The sequence below is a fragment of the Falco cherrug genome, chromosome 3, assembly GCF_023634085.1.
Source record: "Falco cherrug isolate bFalChe1 chromosome 3, bFalChe1.pri, whole genome shotgun sequence".
Classification (NCBI taxonomy): domain Eukaryota; kingdom Metazoa; phylum Chordata; class Aves; order Falconiformes; family Falconidae; genus Falco; species Falco cherrug.
In genome coordinates this window covers 75,830,979-75,851,021 of record NC_073699.1, presented here as the reverse complement: position 1 = coordinate 75,851,021, position 20,043 = coordinate 75,830,979, and the positions used below count along the sequence as shown (strand labels likewise).

Below are 20,043 nucleotides of genomic sequence, written 5' to 3'. Positions count from 1 at the left end.
ATATGCAGATTTTCATAGTCTGGATGTAGTAGCTTTCAGTTCCTGGTAAGCCTACCCCCCTTAGTTGTCTTAAAACAAGAAACGTGCTTCCTTAGTGACCAAAGCTGAATTGAAATTTAAAATAATTTGCCAGAAATTGGTCTATGGCTGAAAGTTCAGAATAATTTACTCCACACATATATAAGTTTACACTGCAGTGCTTTCCTTTAAGAAATATGTGTGTATATATGAGGCAGCCCATGTTACGAGTATTGTAATTGCCATTGCTTTCAAAGACTGTCTCTGTATAAGATTACTCAAAAGTATTGAAACTGTTTGCTAGAGTGCTCTGAGCAGTTTGTGTAAATAATTGAAAGTGTCCTATTTTAAGGCCTAATAGCTCTTTGTCATCTTCAGTTTTATCAGTTAAAAAAACATTCTCACTTTTCTAATGCAACCTTGTTGATGTGAGAAAGTGTGTCAGGCACTTTCTGTGTGCTTTGAATTTCTGTTCTTGACTAAGCAGACTTTTTAAGAAAAAGCTTAAGGTGTGTTTGGACGTCAGTATAGAAAGACACTTTAACCAAGTTTCATAAGTAGAAATTAATACTGAAAATAAAATTCAGTCAGCAGTGTTAATTCCATCCAGCCTTTTGGCTATGTTATCATAAATTATTTTTCCATTCTAAATTGCAGCATGGCCATCTTTAAAGGTTTTGGTTTGTTTAATGCTTGCATATCAAGCAACACTAGCAAACTCAAATTTCGTGTTTTCCTTAACAAGTTGGGGGAGTTCTGCTTTAAGTATTACTTTTAATTCTCTTGTGCTTCTTCGATACTGTATTGCATCTCACAACTGAAAGGAAGATGAACATTGCCTTGCCCTGCTCTGCCCCTTACCTACATTTAGCATATGCAGTGGTTAAAAAAAATAATAAATACAGTATTCCTGCCTGGTAGAAACAAATTGGACATTTCTACCCACTGTGCTACATTGCTGTCTAGGTGGGTACTCACAGGGTACAGCTTTGCTTTATGTCTTATATCAGTTTTGTGGTTTAAAGTGAGGAAGATTTGTAGACCAGATCATTCCTGCTGTTACTTATGTCAGTAGGAAAGTTGCCCTTGACTTTGATGAAAGCTGACCCATAGCTCATGTTCTTAGTGAAATGTTACAGTACAGATGTCTCAGTAGCCTCTACCAGGCTTGTGCTTGCTATGCTTCAGCCACAGAAGGACACGGTTCCTCTGCCAAGGGGTAAAGCAGTCAAAGACAGTTTTTCTCAACCTAATCAATTGAATGACTTTTTGGGAGCCTAAAAAATGAAGAGCTTTTTTTTTTTTTACTGGGAAAGAAAATTTAAGACCCATCTTGTCCACGATGTCTTAAGATGTTCCCTCAGCTGGGTTTGAAGTAAAGCCAAGATCAGAAAGGACACTCGTGTTCCAGCACGAGAGTCAGAGACCAAAGCATGGTTTCCAAACCCAGTTTGCTCACCTAAGCCCCTGCTCAGCACCGTTTCCAGCTATAACCTCTCTGAGGCTGCTCCTGTGCCTGGCTACACACAGAGCCCCCATTCAGCAAAGCAGTGTAACATCTCCTTAAGGTTGTCCTCATTTAGTAAAACACTTAAACACACGGTTTGCTTGATTGATTATGTGCTTGCTTAAGACCCACTGATGGCAGTGATCACCTGGTTTGGTGGTCTGGAACCTTTTTTTGTCATTTACAAACTATCAGCAATAGCCATCCCCCACAAGATGCACGTGCGTATGTTTGCCCATGAGCATCCTATTGAGCCTAGTCACACGTACTTCTGCCTGAAAACTGCTCTTGTGCATGTTTGCCTGACTGTGGCCTTGCTTTGTAACTAATTTAAAAAGTAAATGAAATGTTTCTTCTCCAGAAGGGAAATTCTGCTGCAGAAATGTGCATCAAGCAGTTGAGGCATTAAAGGTTTTAATATCTGAACTCCATTAAATTAATTGTTTTATCATTTGCAGGATTCATTACTTTCTAAGAGGCCTTTTGTCAAATAAGCATTTTGCAAACTAAGCTAATCAGCCCTGTTCCTGTTTATAATTCTCACACTACAAATATTTATACTTTATAATTTCTCCTTCTGCTTTCCTGCCTAAGCACAAACACATTAATATTTTTCTGACATGCCGTTACTTTCAGAAAAGCCCTACAGAATATAATAGAAAATCATAAATTCTCGGTAGGTTTTTTTTGTAGGCCATTACAGAGAGTTGAACAGAGCCAGGCTGTGCTCACTGGTGCCAGGCACGCCACCATATCCCTTCTTGCTCATGTGCTTCTTTTGCCTCTCCCACCTACCCCCGGTACTGCTAGAAGAGATACCAGAAACTGTACCCCTTGCGTTGCTCTGGTGGCGCAGAGGCTAGATTTGGAGGGAGGCTATTTGGCTTCTTGTGGAAGATAAGACCACCACGCCGGGGGTCTCCATCATGCTCCTATCTCCAAACTGGCATCCTGGGCCCGTGCCCAGGCACTGCAGGACAGGCTGCCGTCCAGCACATGTGCTCATGTACCTGCTGGCATGGCAGCCTGGGGCACCAGCCCCGCGGGGTGTACATGTTTGCTGGCATTTAACATCTGTGGCTGCTGGTAGCCAGACGAGGTGGCTCAGAGCCGGCTGGCATGTATCCTCCTCAACCCGTGCAGTGTCCCCAGCTCTGCTCCCGGCAGGTCATCAGAGCTCAGGCAGCGGCACTTGGCATCCCCTGCTTGCAAGAGGTGCATGGGCAGCCTGACGGACATTTCCATACCATACCAAGCATTATCAAGAAGCACAAGACAATTAAGCTTCTCTCAGTATTTACCCAAGGAGCCAGGAGGAGCTTTTCTGATGAGAACAGAAACATTTCTTGTCCCACCTGACTGACCTGTGTCTCAACTGTGCTTGTTGTTTCCAGGCATTCACGATTCAGGGGCAGTATGCCATCCCTCATCCAGACGTGAGTCCAGCACATGTAAATTACTCCCTTTTTCTTCCTCTCCCTCTTATTTGTTCCGGGCAACATTTGCTTTCTACAGTTAACAATAAAGACACGGCCTAAGGACACCTTTCCTGAACAACATACTGTGTAGCCAAGTTAGCTCAGCTGCATCTCTTGCCTTGCATAATAATTGCTAGAAAGTACAATGGCCCAGGAACAAATGACAGTTATCTTGGTCTTTTTTGCATGTGATATATTTGAGTTCTTTTAATATGTAATTCTACAGTAATTAGTAAATATTAACAATAGCCATTACATGTAATAACAGTAGAGATGTCATTTATAACCAGTTTAGGTTTTTTGATTTTCTCTACGGTAGATTAGAATGAACGATTAAACCTTTTTTTTTTTTTTCCAATATAATTTTAATTAATCCAGTTTTAGAACATGTAAGATGGTTTCTCTGCTCTGAAATAATTCCATTTGATTGGTTAGTTCTAATTTCCCATCCTGCCCTGCAGTTGACCAAGCTTCACCAGTTGGCTATGCAGCATCCCCCCTTTACTCCCCTTGGGCAGACCACCCCTGGTTTCCCTGGTACGTACCCATGACCCCCTGGGGATGTCCTTCTTCTTAACAGCTTTGTTTCCCATGGTCATTACATCATTTTAATAATAAATGTGGTCAATGACCAGCAATCCTTCTGTTTTTATATATTAATCTCTCTTCTCCCCCCCCATACCTCTGTTACCATTCCTTTCATTACTAAAACATGCTTTGTTTGTTACATTTATTAATCAAAACCGCTTCATTTGTGCCACTGGCTAAAAGCCCTGAATTTCTTTTGTTCAGTCCTTGTAAAGTTATTATGGACCATACAGTATGTACCAGTTGGTCTCGAGTGAAGTACTTGGGAGCGCATCTTGTCACATTGCCAGTTTGATAACGTGGTTCAGAAAGAAGCAAACATAGGAAAACAGTATGTTATCATGGCACAGAAATACTGTTTAAAAACATTACGGCACACTGAAACTCAAATTCCTTGCAGACCTACATGTCTTAAGAGCATCTGTGATTGTCACTGCTGGGACAAGTGCCTCTCTTCCTACTAGATGTGCAGATACAGCTACAAAATGCAATGGAAATTTAGCTAAATTAGGAACCGTGATTTTGGTCCATACCTGTTAAAGCCGAAGTTAAATTCCTGATTCAAGAGTGAGAAGTCCTTTAACCCTGCGATAACTCATTTTTACTGTACTTCACTACATACACGCTTGGCATCTCAAAACTTCGTAAAGTTTGGTACATGCTTTCTATGGCAAATAAAGTACTGGTACATGCTTTCTATGGCAAATAACGTTTTATCACATACATCAAATTCTGTGAGCAACTTGATAGCTTTATATTCAATGTAAAATAAGCATATGCAACTCTGAATGTAAACATAAGTAAAAGGTGAGTAACTTCTTTGTAAGTGCATTTCTTTTCCATCTTTTCTAGTTGGAAATGACTATTTTTGGCACATCTTTACAGATAATAATAATAATAATAAACACCAAAAAAAAGAGAAAAGGAGAGAAAGAGGCATGATGTCCAAAACACACTTTTGTTTCTTCATGATGTATCTGATAAAATGTCTACGAGTAATACTAAATTGCCTTTCCTAGCTTTTTATTTTCCTTATTGTTGTCATTAACATGCTGCTCCTTAATTTTTTCCTGTTTATATTTGCAAGATGTACGTTTCTGCAATGTTACTGTGAGTTAGAGCAGTAATTCCATTTTTCCTGAGCATTTTCCTTTTGTCCACCCAATTTACAAACAAATGTATGCGGCTTAGAGTATTTTGTACATTTCCCTTCAAATATTACCCTTCCCAACATTTCTTCAGCAACTAATCCCCCATATAATTTCCAAATTTTCCTAGGTTAATTTCCTCATCCTTATTTTAATATATTAATTTTTCTGTTTCATATCGATGTATTTTGCTAGTTGTTCATTTGACTTCCACTTTCATTTTCTGTATTCTAGAACTCCTGGCAGACAGGTCAAATTTCAGCTATCCATTAATTGCTCAATTGATGTGTTTAAAAAAACTTCAGAGACTATTTTTAGGGGAAACCCTTCATTTTCTAGAAGCTTTTTATGACCTTGTGAAATCTCATGTGACATTTGTTGCTTTGGTGGGTTAAAGGTTAATTAAAATAAGACTAATTTAAAATTAGTCCAGCCCTCTGAGTTTTGCATCTCTTGCTTTCTTTTCTGTTTCACTAGCAGTTCTCTGTTTTTCTTTGCTACTCTCTTCTTTTTTTTTTCCCCCTTCTTTCTGTATCTTTCCTTCTTTAAAATATCATTTGTTGTGTCTTGCCCTTCTTGCAAACAACTGGCGTAACATTCTCCCTCTGTCCCCTGAATAGGACTGGATGCCACTACTCCAACCAGTTCCCATGAACTTACTATTCCCAATGATGTAAGTGGACCAATAGTCAGTATAACTTTCTCTTCTCTCGCTCCTCTGCCACTGGAGGGGAAACCTCTCGGTTTTGCCTGATTTATAAACACTAATTCCCAGAATAAACTGTACAGCATTTAGTCTGCTGGGGAGGGGGGATTAGGGGTTAGTGACATGGTGGACAGAAGCAGCAGAAGTGGCTGTGCCCTCTCGTGTCAGGTCTCCAGCGATGCTGGTTTAGTTGTGTGACGGTGCCAGTGCTGCAGTGCTTCACCAGCTTCATTAAAGCCTGGGTGCCTGCTGCTTACAGTGGTCTTAGATGAGTTATCAAAATTCATCTCTCGGATGGCACAAGCACAGATGGTCTCAGCACAAAGACTGTAGCAGGTGGAAAATGGGCAGCCCTGTATGCCCTGTGTTGGGCTGGTGTCCTCCGTGCCAAGGCATGGAAGGTTTGCACGGCAACAGCTTCTGCCATGCTCATCTCCGCTGCACCCTGCACTTACCTGAGACAGCATTTTTCCCAAGAAAAAAAGCTACCGGTTACATAAAGGTGCAATATAAGGGTTTATTTGAAAAACAAGGGCAGAAAACATTGCTGCTCCAGCAACTCTGGACCAGCTGTGATTGACAGACCCCGTCTCCATGGGCAATGTGGCGCTGAATCTTAAAACAGCTACTCAAATTGCCCAACTGATACAGCACATGTCATATAAAAATGCCTTCTGGTTTTATTCACTTTCATTGCAAACGGGGTTTTTTTTCAGTTTTCATTTCAAATGAGTCACTTGGAAAATGTAAGATTTCCCCTCCAGTAAAGAAAGCTTTCAAGCATGAGTGAGATCACAAATAGCAATTATATTACTTAAGGAATATTTACAATATTGTGTAAGCCCCATTAAACTCAGTGGCAATGATTTACAGTAAGAAAAAAATACAGAATAATACAAAGAAGTGAAGGTGTGAGTGCTGTGATTTCGTAAGATGCCCTGCTGATGTTTGAGTACCTGCTTTACAACCCAATTTATTGTTTATTGAGAATTTTATAGGAGCACCGTGTTTATCCCTACAGTGCAAGTTTTTTAATCTCACTTTCAGGCAGATGTTGTTCTTGCCATCAGTGATATAAATCCAAGGTCAATCTTCTGACTTCACTTCTTTTGGAGTTCATAGCAGAGCAAGATGGGGAGCAAGTTGGCCTTGTGCCCTGTAGTGCAATAGAAAATTAAAAAAACCCAACAGTTTTTCATCCAGGAGGTGTGAAATGCTCCAGTTCAGCACTGTCCTCTGAAAAGCAAACACACATCCATGCATTGTTTCTAATAGATTTTCCTGGCTACACAACACATGTCTTGCCGTTGTTGCTAAAGGAGTGGAAATGAGGCCAAAATGGGTTTAGGCAAGAAACAGCCTGCAGGGGCTCTACAGATGGTGAAAGGGAGTTCTGGTGTTCATAAGGTGTCAAGGTGTATATTAAAGGAACAAAAGGCATTGGGGGGGGGGGGGGGGGGGGGCGCGGAGGGGGCTGTCACACCCAGGGCTGTAGCGCTGGCACAGAGGGGTGGAAGGGCTCTCATGTCCTGTCGGGCGTCCGGGCCTGCTTGGGAATTTTGCAGGGGGAAAAACAGTTTCCCCGTGAATTTCCCATGGCATTCATTGTCTGTGCACTGGGCTGTCAGCAGTGCCCTGCCAGGCTGTCCTTGGGTTGCAGTAGCAAGAGGGTACCGTCCCTGGGGTCTCCCAGTGTAACCATGCATACTAGTGTCCTGTGGCCCCATCACTGCTGCAGCAAGGCTGCGCTCCAGGCAACTCAGTGCCAAAAATGAGGAGATGAGGGAGACAGAGAGACCCGGGGCAGAGAAGGAGTCAGGTGAGGAGGCACTGGCACCCACGTTTGTGTGTGCTGTAAGTCAGGTGCTGTGCACAGAGGGTGGTCAGGGCAGGAGAGGCAAGAGCAGCTGTGCAGCAAAGCCTGCATGGGTAATTTGACTGCACTTTCCAATAAGCATCCTCTGGTCCTGGTTTTGACAGGCAGTCATTGTGGCATGGCAATTATTTATCTGGTTGAAGGTGAAGGAAGGTGCCATCCCCTGCCTGCCCCGACTCCAGGGATCATCCCCTGTGCTGCCTGAGTCCCCCGGCTTTACTATCGTACATGCTTACACATGCAAAAGTCCAGCACTCATGAGAAGAGCATGAAACTTGCAAATATCTGCATGCTCTGCAGCTACCAGTGTATACCTACATGTGCTACACTTGTTTTTTAAAACCAAGGTAATGATAAGCGCATAAAGCTGAAAGCTCAGTAAGAATCTGAGGGGGCAAAATCAGATATGAAGAGAATAAGGAGCTCAGACTTTAGCCTAGTCTACAGAAAGTAGATATTAATAGCCGTTTACAATTTGCATAGCCTCGTATTAAAATAAATTTTCTTCACTCCCTTTGGTATAAAGTCAGTGAAAAAAATTTTTTTCCCTGTTATTAATAATTCTTGTAGCAACTTCATGCTGCTTTCTTCATACAGTATGATGATAATTGCAAGTAACCTGTTGCTCAATAAAAAAGAGATACAAGAGAACAAAGAAATGTGTTTTACAGAAAGTTGTTTTCCCCATGCTAAAAGCCGAGACTTCCTCTCCAAATAATGAGTTCAGAAGGTTTGCCTTTCTGGGTTTTCTCATAACTTCTGGGTGAGCGAGCAGAAAGAACATTTCTCCAGATCCCTCTCAGAAGTCACTTTGGTTTTTATCTAGTAGCTCCTTTTCCTCATCAAAACCTTTTATGGGGCATTTGGTTGCCTTTCTTTCCTTGCTGGGATCTTGTCTGGCCTTCTTCTGCTGCCTAAGTTACACAGTATACATGTCTTTCACATAAATCCCGGAATAAAGTGGTGTTAACAGTGGCACGTCCTCAAGGGCCCGGACAGGATGGTATTCCTGCATGTGGCTAGATGGGCACAGAGATCAGATTTCTTAAGATTTGATGCTCCAATCCCTAAAAATTCCCATTGAGAGTGAATAATTAATAATAATAGTAGTAGCAGTATTAGTAGTAATAATAATAATCCTTAATGAAAATATGCATATTTTGCACATACATGGGAGAGACAGGCAGAGGCAAGTAACAGGAAAACAATTACCCCTCAGAAATCACCAGGAACATTTTGAGAAAGCTATAAATCTGATCCATACTCCATGGAAACAGAAATGTCGATCCATCCAAGTTGGAAATGGCCTACTGAAGAACTGCCTTTATTTCCCCATGGAGCCAGAAGTACTTCCCTGCAAATGATGGAGAGGGGCCCACATGTGCAAAATACTCTTGGAGCAGCCCGCAGTGAAATCCAGTGTCAGCTCCATGTGATGCTCCAAGGACATCTGCGTGGCACTGCCTCTTCCACAAGCAGTGACTGTGGTGACTGAGTCTCATCTTTGGAGGTCCCCAATCCATCACCTGAGATGGGGAGAATTGATACAAGCCCTTAAGGGGAATACAAGGGTGGTGTCCAACGCTGGCTGTGACTTCCAGCAAGGCCACCCGCCACCTACATGTTAACAGGAAAAGTGCACCTCACCCTCCCTACAGCCCTTTTCCAGAAAAGTCCTGAGAACAAGTGCCATTCTCTTATAAAACTAAGCTGCTGGCTAGGTCCATCCCGGCTCAGAAGCTTTCCAGTTGTATGAGAGGGTTTAAAAGCAATGGTTAGGTGACGTTTTCATAATCCACACAAGACATGCTAGAAAAGGTCCTGCAGTAGTGTAAATCAAAGCACTTCTACTGAAGGCAAGGGACCTGTGGATTCAAGCTCAATAAATTTACCTTACTGCTGAGAGCCTCCCATGTGATAGAGAAATAATGCCCAGAGCAAAAATACAGAATTAACCAGATCCTGTCAATTACAATGTTTAAGGGGATGTGTTATCAAAAAAACCCCCCTTTTTTTTTTATGTTTGCACATGGCCTGATTTTTGTCTCCCCTTAATCCAAGAAAATGGCATTTGATTCCTCCAGTAGACTTGTCCAGATGAGCTCCAGAATCAGTAGAAAAATTTTGCAGAGTTAATATTCATCAGAAGCAAAGTGAGACCATTTGTGGGACAAGGTACTATTTATCATTAAAAGTAATTCCCCCCCAGAACTACCTACTGCTCACTTTAGGGAACAGGATGGGAACTGATGTTGGGTCCTCAATAAACTGAAATACACACAAATCTGCAGGGGGTTACAAAACAAGTAATAAGGCAGCTCATTTCTGAACATGTTTTCTTATTTTTCTACATGCCTTCTTGCAAGGCCTGTGAAACCATTATAGTCCAGATTTTGTATTATCCTGGCAAGGGAAATGAAGGAGGTTGTTGTAGTAGTAGTAGTAGTAGTAGTAGTAGTATTGAGGCACAGCGTATTTATGCATCTTTTTCCAGGCCCTGCAGTAAGTCTGTAAAGAACTGTAATCATACCTCAGGACATTATTTCTCCCTATAGAGTACTCTTCCTCAGCACTTCTAAATAAAAAATACCAAAAAAACCCCAGCCCAAACCTGGAACTAAGAAAGCTTGTGTCTTTGTGAAAAGAGCCTCTTTCACGATGAGCACCTGCTTGCTCAGCTAATGCAGAGGCTTTGCAGAGCCAATGGACTTACTCTGGGTTGGCAGCAGGGAACCAAGAGGAACCACGTATACTTGTGGACAGGTATGGTCAACCCCTCTGCCCCAGGCAGCAGATACCAAGTTGCAGAGGCTACTTCCTTGGCCCTTTTTACCAGCACTACATTCATTGTAAGAAAACAATCTGACTTTTTAACCAGTATTTAAAAAGAACGTAAGCTCCATGCCACCTCCGTGACAAGCAATACTCTGCAGCATTGGACTTGTATAATAAAGCAAAAACTGAAAGTCTGATTGCTGCACGGAAATAATGCAATGTGATGGACATGGAGGAACAAATCTGGAGGAAAAACCCAGCAGAAAGCTGTTATTATTTAGCTGTCAGTGACTTTAGCATTGTGGGAAGTATATATATATATATATTTTTAGCATTATGGGGAAATAAAAAAAAAAAAGGGAGAGAGGGACCTGAGCCAGATGTGGGATAGTATATTGGGAGAAACTATCATCATCAAGAGTTTGGGGCAGGAGGAATCACAGTGGACCTTCCAGTCCCACCCTTTAGGAGTCCAGACTTCTGATTCAGTCTTGTTTACACTAGTACCACCAGAACTTTACTGAAGGACAGGGTAAACCTAGAAAAGAGCAAAAAGCAGAATCCATGTTTTAGGGTTAGTTTGGGTGGGTTTTTGGCATGAGGAGAAATGACGTGCACTGAGGTAAGGCAAGGCACATCAGAAGCAGCGTAGAGAAAGTGAAAAGGGAACAGTTTTTCCCTGGTGGTCACAGTCCAAAAAGGAGGGGACATCAGCTGATATTTCGAGATGTCCGGACAAATGGTGATGCTTACACACAGCACAAAGGCAAGCTCCGCAGGTCACTGCTGTGGCCCTTCTTGAGCGGCAGCAAGAGAAATGAGCTCAAAAAGAAATTGTCAGACACATGGACTATTGAGCTTAAAGGCAGAGATACCAGCTGCTGCTCGGGTAGTCTGTAAGCCTTAGGTGGAAATCTGGGATACCAGTGGAAACTGTTTTATACTTCACACGGGTTTTATCCTTGTTTTTCTAAGTGTATGCTACTGCTGCAGTCAGAGACAGGCTGCTGGGCTAGGTGCGCATCTGATCTGAGCTGTTCTGCTCAAGTCTTGAAAGAGTTAAAATATGTATGCATATACACACATATTATGTGTGTATATGTGCGTATGTGTATATTATACGCATATATATTTACAGTATATGTATTATACTATAGCACGTAGTAGGCTTGGTATAGTCTATAGTATGCTTGGCTCCTCTCTCACATGGGCCAGCTTTATCACTTGTTTTCTGGAGAACTTCCTCTTGATTTAATCCGTAAGTGAGATTAAGGCTCACTGTGTTTTGAGCAAGCAGGTGAGCATCAAAAATAATGCAGCACCTAAAGTTCTTGAAGACAGCTATATATTTACCGTCTCCACATTCCTTAGCTCCATCTGCTGAGCTTGGAAAAGCAGCGAATTCGTATCTGTGAAATGAAACAGCATTGCATGCAAGGTAGCACCGTTCAAAGTCTGGGGAAGCTTGCTTTTGTGGTGAGGGACTTCCGTGGGACTAAATTATGCATAGCCTGCCAAATCATGTGAAACAGCCAGCTACAGAATGATGGGGGGGCAGCTGACAGCATTAGAAAGTTCAGTCTTGAAAAGAGATATGTGTTTGGGTGCAGTTTGACATGATATTCATGTCAAAGCAAGGCAGGGCAAGTGTTTTATGTAAAAGCAAATGTCCATGGCCTGACTGACCAAAGCTTTGTAGATGAAAACCAGTCCCTTGAGCTTCTTCCAGAACCCATCAGCTCTTAAATATTCAGATACTGCACGAATTTCAGCGTAAGTATGCATAATGGGAAAGGCACCGCAGAGACAGCCTAAGCACCCCAGCACTACTGTCCTTCCTGCATAGCAAATGGAGAAGTGTATTCTGTGTGAGCTGTAGGTTGTGTCACGAATGGAGAAGGGTGTACTGTGTGAGCTATGGACTGTGTCACAGCTTGCAGAGCATCTTCAAGCAGCCCATTGTGATGGCAAAAATGGATGACTTTGAAGAGCTTCAGACCAAAGGTTACTGAACCTCTTGCAATATCCTTGACCAGTCTGGACTGAATCCTCGCTACCTAACTCAAAGTCAGCTAGGAGACTGCAAATGCTTTGTACTGATGCACCTGGGCTACAAACCTTGTTGGAGGACCCCCAGCACATATAAGTGGCAGCCTCCTGAGTGCCCCACAAGTGCTTTCTCCACCAGTGCTCTGGGCTGCCCCACCTTCACTACCTGCAGACCATGGAGGGCAGAGAGGCGTAGGGAGCAGATGCTTCGGGATCTCTGTCCTGCTATCTGCCATACATGCAGGCCTGTTCATGTGTGCACAGAGACAGGCTGGAGGCTTCTTGGTGAGGTTCACATAGGTTGTCTGCGCTGGCATGTGCAGCCACACACTAAGCCAGGACCTTGGGATAAGGCCAGGGAGCTCAAGGCCCTCCTGTCTGAACAGAATGGGAAATCCTGTGTACATTTCCTGAAACCCCACGGTGGGTGCTCCTCCTGTGCTTGGTCTCTGTTTTGGCTACCCATGTACCCGCTTTGGCTTTCTGCTTGTCCCTGACCATGAAACAAGGATTACAGGGCGGGCAAGGGGTTTCTTCTTTTGACGAAATGGACAATGTGGATCTCTTTCTGGCAAGATACTCCCAAGTGCTACAGCACCAGGAAGGGTAAGACATCAGGGCCTGTAGCAGCAGGAAGGGTGGGAGCAGAAGGCAGTCTCTGCATCTTGCCATGGCCTTCTGTCAGACTGGCAGCACCATCCCAGTGTCAACAGACCTGTAGAGCAAAGTTTCCATTTTCTACCCGTTCTGGCCATTGCTAAGCTTCTCAGCATTCATCCTTCCTTAACACGAAACAAAAGTCCTCCTCATCATCCTTAAAGAATCCAAAACATCTCAGCCTCTGCTGCTGGCTTGGTGCCCACTTGCTCCTGGGGCTCCAGGTGCTGGATGAGCAGCACCCCAGCACAGCTGTCACACTGCCTTACCCAGCTGCAGCAGTTACCTGCGCTGCTAAACACCTTCTCGAGGTCTTGCACACAGCTTCCGAAAGCTTGTAACTCCACCAAGAGCATTTAAACAACCTCTAAAACACTGTTAATTGAAGATGACAACGCAATTTTACCAAAAAAACGGAGGGAATCTAGGAACACAGGCACATCCACACACCCCTGCCTCAGGCTCAGTTTTATTCACTAAACAAGGGGTCTGGTAAATTTCTGTAAAGGAACGCAGACAAATTTCAGTCTCTTCCTATGGCTGCTTCTGCCTGCAGTTGCAGATCTGTAAATCCCACTGACTTTAATAGTGCAGCACCTGGCCGGGGCGGCCCACGTATGCCCAGGGCAGCCTAGGCCAGCAGCGCAGGGGACGGTGCGGAGCCGCACAGCGGCAGCTGCCGGGGGCCAGCCTGGCTGCCACTGCCGCTCTTGGCTTGCTGCGGCCGCTGGCGGGTCAGGCTGGGCTGTGTTTTGTATTTGTCAGCACCATGCCATGCTGTCATTTTCTGCCACGCAAGACAGTGAAATAATCTGATGCCGAGTTGATAACTATGAAGTAGTGAAACTTAATTTAGAGATGTGCGATCATAAAGCCAATAGACTGCGCTAGTTATTCCTTCCAAACGGCACAGCAAAAATCTTTTGTTTTGATAGCGAGCTTTTCATAGCCGTGTTTTTAGCAGTACTACAAATTGCAGTTAAGTGGGTTTTGCTTGTGTCTGTGGCACTAATCTCAGTCTTTGTCCCGCTCCAGTTAATAGGCTGCATTATTGGCAGACAAGGCAGTAAGATAAATGAAATCAGGCAGATGTCAGGAGCGCAGATCAAGATTGCTAATGCCACAGAAGGCTCCGCAGAACGACAAGTTACAATCACAGGATCCCCAGCAAACATCAGCTTAGCACAGTACCTCATTAATGCAAGGTAAGTTTGCTTTGTAAGTGATAATGCTTCTGTGAGATTGCTCTGTCTGCTCTTCAGCAAATGTCTGTCCTAGATAGATCCAGAAAGTTGCTTCGCAGTGTCCATTTTGCATAGTATTATTCAATTCCTAATGATCTGTAAAGCCTGTATCATTAGAACCTGTGTTTGCTGTTGGTTTATATGGAAAGGAGCTTAATCTGGTGCAATTCCAGGTACACAATGAATGACACAAGCTGAAAAATCTGAATACTCACATTAGCATCCACCTAAAATATAGGCAGATAAATCAAATGAAATGACAATCATAAATTCTTTAGAAGAAAATACTTTTCACAGACCCATTTTACTGTCCTAGATGGCAAATATAGTAAAACATTGCAAAACAGACTTGATTTACTAACTGGAAATTGCCACTCGGAGTTGATATTAAACTGACGTTTGGTTGCTAAAGAGGCACGGGATTTATTTTTTCGGAGACAGCATCACATATGTGTAAAAAACATTCCCTAATGAGACAGGATGAGACTATCTGCTTCTCTGCTTCCCAGTGACAGAGTTAATGAAAGCACTGGCTGTTTAGCTAAGCCATTGTGATGGCTTAAGTCTCTATCAGTTTTGATATGATTATTTAGAAAACTGTTAAAATTGATACTGCCTTTACTTGCAATTACCCTGAGAAGAAAGTGCAATGGATGTATTGCTGTCTCATAGATGTGCTTGTAAATGGTGGACCAAGGCAATATACTGTGGGGAAGGGGAGTATATATGGGTTTTATTGCTTTTTTTGTTTTCCTTTTTCTTCCACTCCCCACTCCCCCACACCCCCCCCCCAAAAACAAAAAAACAAAAAAACAAACCCAAACCAAAAACCACCATGATATGAATCAAGCTTTGTGTTTAACTGTGTTTGCTGTTAAGGTAGTAGAAAGTATGTGATTTATACAGAGGGCTGTAGTCATAGTAGGTTTACAGCTTCCTATGATCCAGCCTCCTCTCCAGCCCAGTTCTGTAGTGCACCACTGCAAGCCACTGTAAATGCCTTAACGGGGGAGAAGGACGTTCGTGCAGCTCTGTGTTACAGCAAACAAAAATACTCCTTTTTATAGTTCAGTTTGAAAGTAGTTGCCTAGGGACAAATATATTGAGGGGTGGCATTGTGAAGCCTAAGATAAGCCATTTCCAGAATCCTAAAACAACCTACAGCTCTTCTGTTTAATATTCTTTGTAGCAAATATAAGTCACTTCCATAAGCCCTGTAATCAAATAAAAATGTGTTCCCTCCTTTAACCCTTAAGGATATGTTCTTCTCTTGGTGTTCAGGGATTCCCCACACATCGAGAGGAGAATAGACCCCTTCATTTTTAGTTGCACAAACACCATATGGCATGCATCTGGATCTCAGAAGATAACAATTTAAGATCTTCAAGACAGCTAAAGCATGCAAATAAATTAATGCACTTATTAATGGAGTTGCAGTGAGCTGCTCACCAGAGACAGAAACTCTAGTGAACAAACCTCTGTTTGACTCACTAGAAAAGCCTGTGAACTCTTACACTTCTGTTTATTGCTGTTTAATGATTCTTTTGATGGAATGGGATATATATCTGAGGTCTTTTAACATACCTTTGCAAAGAAGAAAACTTCTCAGCATATACCATGGATACTCTTATCTATACCCTGTGAAACCAGAAACAAAATACTTTCTTCCTGTTGAATTTCTAGATAGAAGTCATTTGTTACCATCATCTACAATAAACCATCATATATTATTATGTACCATGTGTTGAAACTGTGTTTAGATGAAGTGACTTCATTTGTAAATGAAGACTCTTAAAGTAATGTATAATAAATTAAGCTCTAAGGTAACATAGGACATTAAGGTGACTTTTTCATTTTAAGAAGTGACACTGTTCCTGATTTCTTCTTTCACAAGAGAAACTCCTGTCCAGTTAGGTGCCAACACAGCAGCAGTGCTAGTTCGCAGTCACACTGGAGGAAGAACTGAGAAACTTTCAGCCACCAGGGAGGTCTGCTGTAGCTGGGGTTAAGGTGCTCAGGCAGGTTTCTGAGAGGCAGAGCTAGGCTGCTGCTGCCTGCGCACACTGGAACCAATTTCAGTGTCTGTCAGTCCTAAATCTGCCACAAGTACTGCTGTCTCTTTTATAGATGTTGGCATGAAATAAACAGTGTTGGGGAAGAGCGGAGTACAGTGCCTAGACTATAGTCTGGTATGTCAAAATAATTATAATAAATAAAAGCCATATAAGCATTCAGGGTAAGGTGAACTTTTTCCCTCTCCCCCACAAAATACGTCATTCTCATGAATTTGGTTTCCAGGGCCAGTATTTCTGCATAAATCAATGTCTAAAAGCAGCATAGGATGTAAAAAATAGTACCTGTCCAGTGTCCTGAAACGTTCTGTGTGTATCTTTAAACTAGCCTCCAACCAAAGCTGCCATCTATAGAATAATTTATCAAATTGTTTTAAGACTTTTATTGTAATCTGGTGTCAAATATGTACATAACATACTCTAAATCATAGATATATAAATACATTGATACAATAAGACAGATTTAAATCTTTCTAAAGTATTGTTTTAATTCTGTATTGATTACCTGAGTGCTGACCTCTGTATGAGTAGAATGTGTCCTAGCTTGTTTGCAGTAGAAGTGTCTTTTTTTTTTTTTTCCTGTAAAATCTTCTGTCTCTTAACTTGTCTTCACTGTAGTAACTGGATTTTCATTATCCAATTCCACCTTCTAGCTTTCATTAAGAATGAACTGCAGTTTAGGTTTCCTGTGTAATATGGGACTTTGGATTATAAATGAATTGTAGCCAGAAGCACTTGCTCCTTGTTGAAGAGCAGTTTCCCAAAGGTATTTCTTTACCGCCTTTTTGACAAGAGGTTCATTCACCGAGCTAACAGCACCACCAAGCCACACTTGAGCTTTATTTCTTTCACTAGTTTGGGGTAATGCAGGATGGGGCCTTTGGTGTGTATATTCATCTAGTGTAGGTCTTCAAAGGGACAGTGTAAAATTGGCACCATGAAAATTTTGCATGAAGGCTGCCTCATCCACTTTCATATCCAACTTTGTTGCATCTACAATTGGTTTGGGAAACTGCCGTTGTCACAGGGCAGCCGACAGCTAACCTGACATACTTTTACCTTATGTGTTACCATCAGTAATAAACGTGAAGCAGGGCAAATTATTGCTTTAATTGTACCTGTGTGAGTACATCAGAGCACCAGGGAGTTTGAGTGGCTGCTACCAACACCAGTGTTTAACCTGTGGGATCTATTCTCCCTGCTAGTGCAGGAAAAAGCTCACACTTGAATACCCCCTGTGTCAGTAAGGATTTTTTTGTTCTTGTTAAATGCAAGGCAGGCAAATTCAGAGTCACCAAAACACCAAGTCCTACATTATCTTTCTATATGCCTCCCTCCCAGAATAATACTGATTTAGAAATACAAAAAAAATCCAGTAATATAATCTGCATAAACTGAATTTCTCAAAACCTACTAAGGTATCACCATGCAACTCCAACACGCCAAGTCGAGGATATACCCTGGAGTTGCATTCACTGATTCAGTATTATTGACGTAAACCCCGCTGCGCAAGTACATTGCAAGTAGCAAGTAGCACAGCTAACAGCACAAGGATGCTCTTCCCTCTGCAAAGAACTACTCAGCTGTGAGGTTAGAAAAATTCTGAACTGCTCATCCATGGGGACAGATGAACACCACAGGGTAGGAAAACCAAAGCTTTACCTCCCACAAACGGGTCTGCATTTCATGCACTCACCCTCCTCCCCTCCCACGTCCTCAGAGAAGATGTGCGCCTTCTAACTTCCCAGCAAAAGCCACCAAGGAGTTAATACTCCAAAAGCCCTCTTTCTTTTGTGGGGAAGAGAGGACCTGCTGCTCAAGTGTTCCTCCCAAGCTCAGACGCACTTCAGGTATCCTTTAGACTCACCATCAGCAGCACTGCTTTGGGAGGCTTTAATCTAGCGTCCCCATCCCCTATATAGCACTGGTCAAGCACTTGCATCCTTGCCCTTGCGCAATGCAGCCAGGCCTTCTGGCCCTTGCCTTTCTCTGGCCATAAATAATAGACCAGAGGCTGTTACTCTCAAAACTGCATGTAAGTCTAAGTTGAGGAAAAGTAAGGCTCTTCCAAGCCCAGAGTAGGGCGACCATGCTCCCCTCCCAACCTCTAGCCTGGCTACAGCTGCTCTCTTAAGTCTGCACACCCAGCCCCTGGCACCAACAGCGACCAGCACAAATGCTGTGCTGGGAAGCTTCCCCAGGCCTGATGGGATTTGTGAGAAAGTGGTAGGTCCTCTGCCAGACAGGTCCTCTGCATGGCCGGCCGGCTGCTCACTGGCACGCCACGCTGGGAGGGAGAAGCTGGAGCAGCTCCTCAGCTCACTCCCACAGAAAGCTCAGGAGCCTGGCAAGTAATTACTGAAAAAAACCCCAAACTTAGAATTAATGCACATGTGACTGCAGCTAGCAAAGATTTTCTCACCCGTAGTCCTATTTGTTTGATAGGCTTCCCTGTCTCCCAGCTGGTCACACGTGAAATGCACCCTTGAAATTAGTATTTAGGTTGTCCGCTGACCCAAAAGCCAGCGTACAAGCTGCAACAGATGGCAAGGGGAGGAATTACCTAGGTCAGGGGTCCTCAAACTACGGCCCGTGGGCTGGATACGGCCCCCCAGGATCCTCAATCCGCCCCCCGGTATTTACAGACCCCCCTGGCCAGGGGTTGGGGGGGGAACCCAGCAGCCGCAGATGGCTGCCTGCCACTGCATCCGCGCGCCGGCCCCCTGGTTAAACAGTTTGAGGACCCCTGCTCTAGGTAAACATTTTGCCATCTGAAAAAAACCCCGTATTTTTGGAATGACTGTATTTTAACGTCTAAAAATGTAGAGAAAAGTCCAAGTGCACGGGCCAAACTCACCTCACGTGCCGATGGGTGGTTAGATTAAAATGAAGGTGGTTTGATACCTACATCCTCCAAGGAGCCTGTCATTGCCTTGGGCTCAGAGGTTGGGCTAATCTGAACTTCCTTGTGCTGGCGGGGCCTGTCTGACAATGTGTGTGTTGTATCCATGCAGTACCTTGTCTGTTAGCTGGCAAGCTCTTCTATGTTCACTGTAACCACTGCCACAAGCTCAGAAAGGATGCCACTGCTGTGGAAGCCGGGGTGTATTTCAGTTTACCTTTTTACTAATTTCCTTATAATCAGATTGCATAAATATTTTGTTGTGATTTAAAAAAAAAAAGAAAAAAAGTCTGGGAAAAGTACAAACTGAAGTGAACACACTGGCTAATCAGGTTTGTTTTATATGAAAAATGCACATTGATCTCAGTGAACAAAATGAAAAACTAACTTTCTTAAAAAAAAAAAAACACCAAAAATTTATGCCTTAGATGGAAGCAGCAAATCATTGCTCAGTCTCCTCTCATCCTAGCAAAATGACAAAGGGTACTACTCATGTCACAAAATTGACCAATTGAAAAAATCAGCAAAACCCCCCGCGTCCCCCTTTCAAAAAAAACGTTAATTTTGAAAAGCAAAATTCACCATACCAGTGCTGGGGAGTAAAATTCATAGTTATTTTAAGTTTTCTTTTCAGTTTCATTTTTTCCATCTTTTTGCCATTACCCACATTCCTTAATTTCTTTTTTTCATGTGTAAAATGAACTAGCAACCCCCGCAACCTTTTTTTTTTTTTGAAAGAACTGTAGAGTCTCAGTAATGTTTTCACCATCAAATCATGAAAAACCCTTTTGTTATTTCTCTTCTTTAACACATAACATGTTCCTCCTTTGACCCTCATTTTCCCTTTTTTTCTCTCTCCTCCCTCTCCCTCCCACTCGTCTGTCCCCCTCGTCCACTGATCTAATCCTGCCCTTTTGTGGTTGCTGTCCTCCCTCCCTTCATCCCTTCCTCCTCCTCCTCCTCCTGGCCCCACCACCCTGGCTGGACCCTCCCAACCTGTTTGTTCCTCTTCCTCTCTTCGTT

At 42.9% G+C, this 20,043-nt stretch overlaps 1 protein-coding gene across 8 annotated transcripts in view; it reads left to right on the top strand.

Annotated features, from left to right (window-relative positions):
* LOC102046099 (poly(rC)-binding protein 3-like) overlaps positions 1-20,043 on the top strand; it is a 67,642-nt gene that overhangs the window by 33,184 nt on the left and 14,415 nt on the right. For 3 of the 8 annotated variants that reach the window (XM_055703957.1, XM_027811997.2, XM_027811992.2), the window contains exons 9-12: positions 2,920-2,976; positions 3,465-3,540; positions 5,360-5,412; positions 13,838-14,007. In XM_055703957.1, the coding sequence (XP_055559932.1) occupies positions 2,920-2,976; positions 3,465-3,540; positions 5,360-5,412; positions 13,838-14,007 (356 nt within the window). Of the gene's footprint in view, positions 1-2,919; positions 2,977-3,464; positions 3,541-5,359; positions 5,413-13,837; positions 14,008-15,327; position 20,043 lie in introns of those variants that run through there. The other 5 variants (XM_027811994.2, XM_027811993.2, XM_027811998.2 and 2 more) reach the window with 5 other exon arrangements.